The following is a 10,163-nucleotide window of genomic DNA, read 5'->3' as shown; positions in this document are numbered from 1 at the left end:
CTACTAGAATGATCAGAAGAATGGAAAACCTACCTTACTAGATGAGACTTACAGAGATTGGCATGTTTAGCTGAACAAAACAAAGGCTGAAGGGAGGCATGATTGCTGTCTATAGATACATCACAGGGATAAACATCAGTGAGGGAGAGGAGTTATTTAAGTTAACCAATGTTGCCACAAGAACAAATGGATATAAACTGGCCATCAAAAAGTTTAGGTTTGAAATTAAACAAAGGTTCTAACCACCAGAGGAGTGATGTTCTGGAACAGCCTTCCAAGGGGCATAGTGAAGGCAAAAAAATTAACTTGTTTCAAGACTGAACTTGATAAGTTTATGGAGGTGGATGGTATAATGAGGTCGCCTCAAATGGCATATGGCCCATTGCAACTGCTATTAGCAAACATCTCAAATGGCTGGAGATGGGACACAATATGGGGAGGACTCTGAGTTACTACAGAGAATTCTTTCTCAGGTATCTTCCTGGTGGGTCTCACCCACGTGCTCAGGGTCTAACTCAGGGGTTCTCGCAACAAATTTTTTGGTGGCCTCAGCGTGCGGCCACCAACTCTCACTGGTGGCTGCACTGATACTTTCCCCCTAAAATACTTATTTAACTTTAGGGGGAAAAAATTAAATATGCACAGATTCACATCCAAATAATTATAATGTATATTAATAGGTTTTTTTGGCAGACTCAATAACAAAAATAATGCTGCCTCCCCCTTTGCCCTCCCCCCGCCCCATCCAGGGCTTAGTGGGTCCTAGGGCTTGCTGTGAAAAGTGATATTTGTATATTTGTTAATATCTCAGCTCGCTTAGCTACCTGGGAGGCTATGAAAAGTGATAAGTGATATTAACAAACATACAAGTATCAGTTTTCACAAATAGCTAGTAAGTCTGCTGGGGAGGCCAAAGGGGGAGGCAGCAGGGACCAGAGGCGATGGATGCGGGGCAGGGATGGATGCGGGGCTGGGGGAGGCAGCGGAGGCCTGGGGCAATGTGGTCTAACTGATTGTGATATTGGGAGTTTGGAAGAAATTTTTCCCCAGGTCAGAGTGGCAGAGACCCTGGACATTTTTTGCCTTTCTTTGTAGTGTGGGACACAGGTCACATGCTGGTTTGAACTAGAATAAATGGTGAATTCTCTGTAACTTAAAGTCTTTAAATCAAGATTTGAGGACTTCAGTAACTCAGCCAGAAGTAATGGGCCTACTACAGGAGAGAGTGGGTGAGGTTCGGTGGCCTGCGATGTGCAGGAGGTCAGACTAGATGATCACAGTGGTCCCCTCTGGCCTTAAAAGTCTATGAGTCCATGAGGGTAGTTAAGCTCTGGAAGAGGCTTCCAAGAGAGGTTGTAGAATCCCCATCATTGGAAGTTTTTCAGAACAGGTTGGACAAACACCTGTCAGGGATGCTCTAAGTTTACTTGGTCTGCCTCAGCACAGGGGACTGGACTTGAAGACCTCTCAAGATCCCTTCCAGCCCTACTTTTCTAGGATTTTCTGATTATTTGTATTACCTTAGTGCCTAGGAGCCCCGTCCCATGGATCAGGACCCCTTTGTACTAGGCACTGTACAAACAAATACCGAGAGTTGACAAGACTGGATTAGTATCCACTGATTCTGATGGCAGCGGTTGCTGCTGCAGCACTCTCCTGGATAGGTGACCGGAAACATTTTTTATAAGAGAACTGTGCTTCTTTTCTTTTTGATGTGTGGGGAAAGGCCTGAATGTTTTTGTTTGTTTAATCCTGCTTGGGTTTTTTTACATTAGCAATTTTAGGAATGCCAAGTTTGGAGTTCCCTGGTTTTGCTGGTGGATGGGTTGTCTCAGATGTTTTTTGTGAGCTTTCTCAGCCTTCGTTGAAGGAGTGGGGTGTGTTCAATCTTTTTTACAGAGCCATATTCTCTCCCACTTGTTCATTCAGGCATTTGAGTTAGACACATCAATAAAAGCAAACAAGACAGAATTTTAAGCAAGCTGTGGGGGAAATCATTTCTCTCAATTAAATGGTTTTAATTGTATAATCCTACCAGATTTCTGTAGAGACATCCAGGGGAAAAACAGGGTACCAGAATTTCTAATGGAGAGTAGGGAACTTTTAAAGAATGAAAGAGAAAGCTCTTGCAAGCTTTCTTTATGTATCATATAGAAGCAAAAAAGGGAATGACTCAATTTATTCCCCTCCCTTACAGGTTACCTTTAAAGGGAAGCGTCTGGGCTTTAACACTATGGTTACAACGTATTCTGAAGTTAATGTTGTTTCTTTCTTAGTGATATTATTTTATGGGTCAACAGATACTAAAGTTTTCACCCAGTAAAAAGCAAAGCAAAGTAAAGCAAATGTCCAGCTGACTGGGGGGAAAAAACAAAAGCAGGGAAGACACACTCCCAGATAAGTAACTTTTCATCCTTTAAACTAGTCACTGGTTTTACTCCACTATTTGTCAATTATTATGGCATCCTGAGGTTAACAGAGAATATGAAGGCCTAATCCTGGTTTAGCCCATACTCACATGAGATGCCTCATTGGTTTCAACAGCAGATATATCAGGGGTTTACTTCATCCATCTCTTGCCCTATGAATGTGGTTGTATACCGCTCTGAGAAGAGCAAACAATTATGCACAATATGCCTAGACAATGATTATTTCATTCACCACTGAAATGCAGCCCCCTCTCTAGAGGAACATAGCCACTGTTTAATAGAACACAGCAGCAACAATATATAAAAGTATGGCAATCTTGTACCACATTTTACCATACTGCACTGTGAGGCTTCCTCTTCATTACAGGAAGGGCTGTGCCTGACATGGGAAGGGTTGTGTTGAGACAGTCTGACCATCCATCCAGCTCTGGGAGCCTTTCACCCTTAACTGCTGTTACTCCTGTGGGCTTTCTGTGCCAAAAAAATAAAAATTGTGTGCACAATATTATAAAATTCTGCAAATTTTATTTGTCAAATAAATGTGGAGGCTCCAGCATAGCATTGGGGAGCACAGGTTACTGGCACAGAAGTTGGAGATCACTCTGCAGCTCCACACCGGGGCATGGATTCAGCCGTGAGGCTGCACCCAAGGACACAGCACAAGGACCAGGCCTGCCCCAGAAACACCCCTGGGCCCTGCCCCTCCATGCCAGGTGCACCAGGTGTGAGTAGGCAGACTCAGCCCAGCAGGATCCAAGTGCAGAGGGGATTAGTGTGGGGGGATCCAGCTGTGGATTGAGAGAGTTCTGTGTGGGGCAATCTAGGTGCAGGTGGCTCAGTGGGGGATCCAGGTGCAGGGGGTGGTCTTGATGCACAGGGGCTTGTTGGGAAGTTATGGGTGCAGCGGTAATGGGACTCTGCAGGGGGGTCCAGCTGAAGGTGTTGGGGCTTGGGGGGGGTCTAGGTGTGGGGGGAACAGAGCTCAGTAGGGCGATCTGGGTGTGGGACAACCAGTGGGGGGCAGTCCAGATGCTGGGGGAGTGGGGCTCAGTGGGGTGGGCATCCAGGTGCAGCTAGTTGGGGCTTGGTGGGGTCGGGATCTGGGTGTGGGTGGCTTGATGGGGTGGTCCAGGTGCGGCGGAGTGGGGCTTATCGGGGAGGTTCTGAGTGCAGAGGGGTGAGGCTTGGCAGGAGGGTCTGGATGCACCGGGGTTGGGTGGATGGGGGAAGCAGCTCCTTGTACAGGGATCCCTCCGTCTGCAGCTGAGGAGCAATGGATACAGGAAGTGTGTGCGTGAAGGGAGTTTGCAGATCTTCCTGCAGCCGGGGGAGAAACCTGGAGGTGGGTCTGACCCAGTCCCAGATGCCATGTAGGGAAAGAGGAAGTCCCGTCCTCCCTAGCCAAGCCGGGACTAGTAGCTGATCCTAGAACGGGATAGGAGCCACCAGCCAAGTCTTCCCTGGTCCTGCCCCACAGTGATTTACCCCTCTGACAGCTACCCGGGCACCCAAAACAGACGGCTGGGGAGGGTTGCCTGGCCGCTCTTGTGGCTTTCCTTTGCTTCCCCCCTCAGAAAGTCATTTTTTTCTGTAGGGAAGCAAATAAATCTGTGGGGGACATGAATTCTGTGCCTGCGTAAGGGTGCAGAATTCCCCCAGGAGTAATTTAATGTGGCCACGCTCCACAGCCCAGAGGCTGCGGTGGAGACCGGGACCGGCTTCTCTCCCACAGGCTCGGCGGGGGAGGGGCAGGCCTAGCCGGGCTGCAGTGGTGCAGCAGCTACCGCCTGCGGTGAATGTGGCCCCCGATGGGGCCCGCCAACAGCGTGGGTCACAACAGCAGCACGATTAATTGGCTAAAGAGAGGCGGCCGCTTGGCCCCGGGAGGCCTATGAGCCAGCGCAGCCGCAGGATCCCGCCCCCCGTCCCTTGCCGGCGCATGGGGGCGGGGGTGCCCGGCGGGCGCGGAAGCTCGGGCCACGTGGGTGCGGCGGGCGGGTGTCTGGGCTCGCTGGCGCAGCCACGCGCAATTGGAGCCTCGGGGAGCGCCGGGGCGGCGGGCGCGCGAGCAGTCAGCATGGCCCCCGCGCAGGTCCTCTGCGGCAAAGCCGCCGCCGCGTACGTACCCCGGGGCTGGGGCGCGCGGGCCGGGGGGCGGGTTCCCGGCTGCAGCCTGGCAGCGCCCCTGGGGCCCGTCTGGGTGCGCCCGCGGCAGCCAGGCCAGCAGGGCGGTGCGTCCCGCTGCCGCCGGTGGGGCGCCTGCCTGGGGAGCCGCCTGCGCGGGACGGGAGACTGGCAGGGCGGGACCGAAACCAGCCCGTTCGCCTGGCCCGGGCCTGGGGAAACGGACCCCGCAGGAGCTGTTACTTCGCCGGGTCTCCGCGCCCGGGCTGGAGCGGGGACCTCTGCACTGTTGTTTCCAGCCCCAGGGCCCAGCCTAGGTTGACCCCGGCTCTGAAACCGGCTTCCGCGTGTTTGGAGGGGTTTTTTTTGGGGGGGCAGGCTGGGTTGGGGGTGGGATATGCTTTGGAATCGTCTCATGAAGTGTGATGTACAAGGGCAAACACTATTACATGGTGGGCTTTTTTTTGTTTTGTTTGTTTGTAAATGTTGGCTAGTCTTGAGCCTTCCAGTGCCAGGATGGATCCCTGGGTAGACAGGATGGTTTCTGGTAAACCCCCCCCCCCCGCCATTCACTTACCCACTTGTTCACTTGTCTGTCTCTCTTGGTGGCTGCTGCGCTGCAACCACTGCTTATGTTAATCCTAACACTGTGACAGTCCCTGTGACCTTGTGCTCTTCTCCCCCCAAATGCTGGTTCCATCCATCTGTTGCCTTTCGTGATGTATTTAGATTGCATGTGCTCTAGGGTGAAGACCATGTGCATACTGTACATATTACGTGTGTACAGTGCCTAGCACAATGGGGTCTAGAAGTGCTATTGCAATTCATGTAATAATCTTGATGGGTTCAACATGGTGTTGTCTAGTAGAGTCCATAGATTCATAAATAGTAATGCCAGAAGGGACTGATTTATCATATAGCACAGTCCATAGCCCAAAATAATTCCTGGAGCATATCTTTTAAGAAAAATATTCCAATTTTTATTTAAAGATTGTCCGTGGTGGAGAATCCATTATGACCTTTGGTAAATTGGCCCAGTGGTTAATGACTCTCACCTTTAAAAATGTACACCTTTTTTCCAATTTGAATTTGGCTAGCTTCAACTTCCAGGCATTGGATTGTGTTATACCTTTCTCTGGTAGACTGAAGTGTTGTTTTTTTATTATTAAATATTTCCTCTGTAGGTATTTTACAGTCTGTAATCAAGTTACCCCTTAACCTTCTCTTTATTAAGCTAAATAGATTAGCTCAGTGGTGTGAGCATTGGCCTGCTAAACCCAGGGTTGTGAGTTCAATCCTTGAGGGGGCTGTTAAGTTGATCTGGGACAAAAAATGGGGATTGGCCCTGCTTTGAGCAGGGGGTTGGACTAGATGATCTCCTGATATTCTGTGATACAGATTGAGCTCCTTGAGTCCAATGTGAGGCATGTGTTCTAAAAGTTAGTCATTCATGTGGCTCCTCTTCTCCAAACCTTCTCAAATGTATCACCATCCTTTTTGAATTGTGGGCACCAGAACTGGACAGAGTATTCCAGCAGCAGTCACACCAGTGCCAAATATAGAGGTAAAATAACCTGTCTACTCCTACTTGAGATTCCCCTGTTTATACATCCCAGGATCACATTATCTCTTTTGGCCACAGCATCACACTGGGAGCTCAGCTTCAGTTGATTATCCACCATATCTTTTTCAGGGTCACTGCTTCCCAGGATAGAATCCCCCATCCTGTAGGTCTGGCCTACATTCTTTGTTCCTAGATGTATGCATTTACTTGTATTAAAACACATTGTTTGCTTGTGCTCAGTTTACTAAGCAATCTAGATAGCTCTGAATCATTAATCAGTCTCTTCATTATTTACCACTCCCCCAATTTTTTTGTCATCTGCAAACTTTATCAGTGATGATTTAATGTTTTCTTTCAAGTTATTGATAAAAATGTTGAATAGGATAGGGCCAGGAACCACTCCCTGTGGGACCCCACTGGAAACAGACTTGCTCAATAATGATTCCCCATTTACAGTTACGTTTTTGAGACCTATCAGTTAGCCAGTTTTTAATCCATTTAATGTATGCCATGTTGATTTTATATGGTTCTTGTTTTTTAATCAAAATGTTTTGCGGTTGAAGACCTTACAGAAGTTTAAGGACATTACATCAACACTATTAATGTTGTCAACCAAACTTGTAATTTCATCAAAAAACATGGTTAGTTTGACAGGATCTATTTTCCATAAACCCATGCTGATACGCATTAATTGCATTAACTACCTTTTAGTTTTTTATTAATCGAGTCCCATATCAACTGCTTCATTATCTTGCCCAGGTCATCCCGTTTACCCTTTTTAAAAATTGGCACATTAGCTTTCTTCCAGTCTTCTGGAATTTCCCCAGTGCTCCAAGACGTACTGAACAAAAAAAATCAACATTAATAAAAACTCTTGCGTGCAAGTTATTTGGGCCTTCTGATTTAAAGATATCTAACTTTAGTCGCTTCTGTTTAACATTCTCCAGAAATACTAGTAGAATATGATGAGACTTTATTTTCTGTTTTTTCCCCAAATATAGAACAGAAATATTTATTGAACACTTGTGCGTTTTTATTGATACATTCTACCATTTCCATATAGTAATGGGCCAATACCATTGTCAGGATTCTTTTTGGTCCCAATATATTTTAAAAACTCCTTCTTATGTCCTTAACGCATCTGATGGCCGTAGATTCCTTCTTGTGTCCCTTGGCTTCCCTTATCAATTTTCTACCATTCCTAACATGGTTTATATTAAGTGCTATCAACTTCCCTTTTCTTCCATTTGTTGTTTGTTGTTTTTTTACAGCTGCCTTCACTTCCCCTCTAAATCGGGGTCACCTGTGTCAGCAAAGAAAAGCGGGGTGGTTCTGTTAAATTGCTGCTGCTGGTGTTTGCTGTCAGTGAACAGCAGTAGCAAAAGAAGTTAAGGCACACTATAGATTTGCTCACCCCTTTCACTATTGTACTAACAGTGCAATGGTCTGTGGGCAGGGAGAATGGAAAGTACTAAGACAGCATTGTACAGGGAAGAAAGGTTATTAAAGAATCTTTAGAAATATTCAAAAACAAGTCATTTCAAACTACTTAAATAACTGTTCTGTCTTCTAAAATCATTCTCTCTTTAATTTTGTTTGCTTTCGTTCTCTATTACATCACTGGCCTAACATTACCCTAGTGGCATATAACTGGCATTTGGTATCAGTCCTCATGCAGAGATAAATCATCTGCCTAAATGTTTGCAGTATGGTGAAATCCCTTCTTACTTTTAAAAATCCGTTCTCTGTCTCCTGCTAGGATCCTTTCTGGGTTTCAGTAGGTGGGAAATGAGGGTTTATGCAAGACTGTATGTTGTACCTTTAGTTTGCTTTCTTCTCATCTTTTTGTCGTCTTATTGCTAAATATCCAAGTGGAATGAAAGAGCTTAATGTTCTCCCTTCTTCCTTGAAAGGCTTAGTACTAAATACTGTCTAGTGTTTCAAAGTGCTGGACAAATATTAACCCTATTTTACAGCTGGGGAAACTAAGACACAGATGTTGAAGTCAAAAATTACCTCAGATCTGGGGTGAGACCTTGGGCCTGATTTTTCAGGGTGCTGAGCTGTGGCAGCTCCATTAACTGAAGTTGGGATTGTGGGTGCTCAGCACTTCTGAAAATCAGGCCAAAAATGTCTCAAGCTGGACATCCAAAATCAGACACTACTTCAGAAAATGTGGATGTAAGGGCCGTGTATCAAAGTGAGTTAGTGGCAGAGTTGGAACTCTCGAGTTCCAGTTTCTTAGTCTCTTGTGCTGTCCATTACACCATGCTGTGTCATGGTTATGGCACTCTGAAAGTCAGTGTTCTCAGAATTTTACACTTAATGCCTGCAGAATCTAGTGGTAAAACTGGGGAAGTTTGCATGTTGTTACTGCTGCAGACTTCTTCTCTTACCTTTGGCACAGAAACAGGTCCTGAATTGTAGCAGATCCTCATGGGCCATAGTTGTTGCAGATATAAACTGATTTATAGGTCTCTGAAAAAAGTGGAGTACTTAAAATAATTTTGCTGATGTTTAGTTTGATAGAGTGAGTACTTTTTTGCCCTGTGTGCATTAATTAAAATTATCATAATAGAGTATTCATCTGAAAGATCAAACCTGCTAATTTTATTAGCAATATGTTTTATACTTGTCATTTACCTTAAGTTGATAAATCTACTAGAAAAACTTTGATTACTACATGTTATTTGTATTACAGTAGCAACTAGACTGAGATTGGGACCCCACTGTGCCAGGTGTTGTCCAAATACTTAGTAAGAGGCAGTTCCTTCTCTGAAGAGCTTACAATCTAAATAGAAAAGTCAGATGAGTGGTAGAATTATTCCCATTTTACAGATGGTAAACAAAAGCATAGAAAGTCTAAATGGCTTGCCAAAAGTTACACTGGAAATCTGTAGCGAAGCTGAGGATTTAATGTCAATCTCCTGAATCCCTGCCCAGTGCTTACCACAGGACCTACCCTCCCATCCTATGCCAAAAAAAGACCAGCAGCCCCTTTAGTCATAGCTCAGACTGTGTGCTCCTATAGTCCATTACTTTGGTAAGACAGAATTGAGGGCTTTCATTGTGATGTATTGATCTCACTAACCAAGTGGCTGCTATTGAATTCTTCTTTGTATTTTGCAATCAAAAGAGGCTGCTTTATATCACCTGCCTCTTGTTCTATTTTGATGCACAAGAGTAGCTATCTAAGAAAATAGGGTTACACCCTGTAGCAGTTCCACTCTAGTGTAAGAGGTGAGTGCTGACAGTTCAGAGGAGAGATGTTTAAAGTCCTGACTGTTTGCAGCAAGTAACCAAGTCACTTATCCCAGCAGAGCCATCAGCAGTGGTTCACAGATGGTAAGGCCTGAAGGGACCATTAGATCTTATTTGACCTGTATATCACAGGCTGTGGAATTTCATCCAGTTACCCATTTACTTGAGCCCAGTATTTTGTGCTTGTCTACAGCATGACTTGTATTTGGCTAGACTGTATTTTCCAGAAAGGCATCCAGTCTTGATTAGAAGTCATCAAGAGATGGAGAATATACCACTTCCCTTAATAATTTGTTCCAGTGGTTAATCACCCTTAGTACAGAGATAAGGAGGGTAAGGTAATGTATTTTATTGGACAAACTTCAAAAGATATTACCTCACCTAACTGGGATCAATATGGCTACAACACTGTCAGTCACTCTTACTGTTTATTTAAAAACAAAGTGTCTTTCTTTTATTTATTTTGTCTTGGTTTAAGCTACATGTATATGAGGCAACTAGTCCTCTTAACCAGCCTGGGAAAAGAATGAAAAGAGCAAATTACACTGCCACACTTTATAAATGGGCTTCCAGCCTAATTGATTTTCCAGGAGCAGTATGGAAAATAATTGCAGTTGTACATGCAAATAGCTCTCCTGCCTCCCAATTCCCCTGCTCCTGTCATGAGTTTGGTCAAATGTAGCAAAACCAGTAGAGTACATTCCGGGATGGAAGGAACCAGATTTTAGCTAGAATTTTTCAAATGAAGGAGATTGAGGGAAGTGGCTCCATATCTTTTTAACGTT

The 10,163-nt window shown here is 45.3% G+C and overlaps 1 protein-coding gene across 2 annotated transcripts in view; it reads left to right on the top strand.

Annotated features, from left to right (window-relative positions):
* Positions 1-4,395: 4,395 nt before the first annotated feature.
* The window catches only part of MTHFD1 (methylenetetrahydrofolate dehydrogenase, cyclohydrolase and formyltetrahydrofolate synthetase 1), a 66,156-nt gene continuing 60,388 nt past the window's right edge, over positions 4,396-10,163 (top strand). Inside the window, exon 1 of one of the 2 annotated variants that reach the window (XM_074956362.1) lies at positions 4,396-4,547. In XM_074956362.1, coding sequence (XP_074812463.1) covers positions 4,507-4,547 — 41 coding nt within the window. In that variant the 5' untranslated portion in view covers positions 4,396-4,506. Of the gene's footprint in view, positions 4,548-4,632; positions 4,871-10,163 lie in introns of those variants that run through there. The other variant, XM_074956364.1, reaches the window with a different exon arrangement.

Source organism: Natator depressus, chromosome 6 (genome assembly GCF_965152275.1).
Source record: "Natator depressus isolate rNatDep1 chromosome 6, rNatDep2.hap1, whole genome shotgun sequence".
In the NCBI taxonomy this organism is placed as follows: domain Eukaryota; kingdom Metazoa; phylum Chordata; order Testudines; family Cheloniidae; genus Natator; species Natator depressus.
This window is presented reverse-complemented; position numbering and strand designations above follow the sequence as displayed.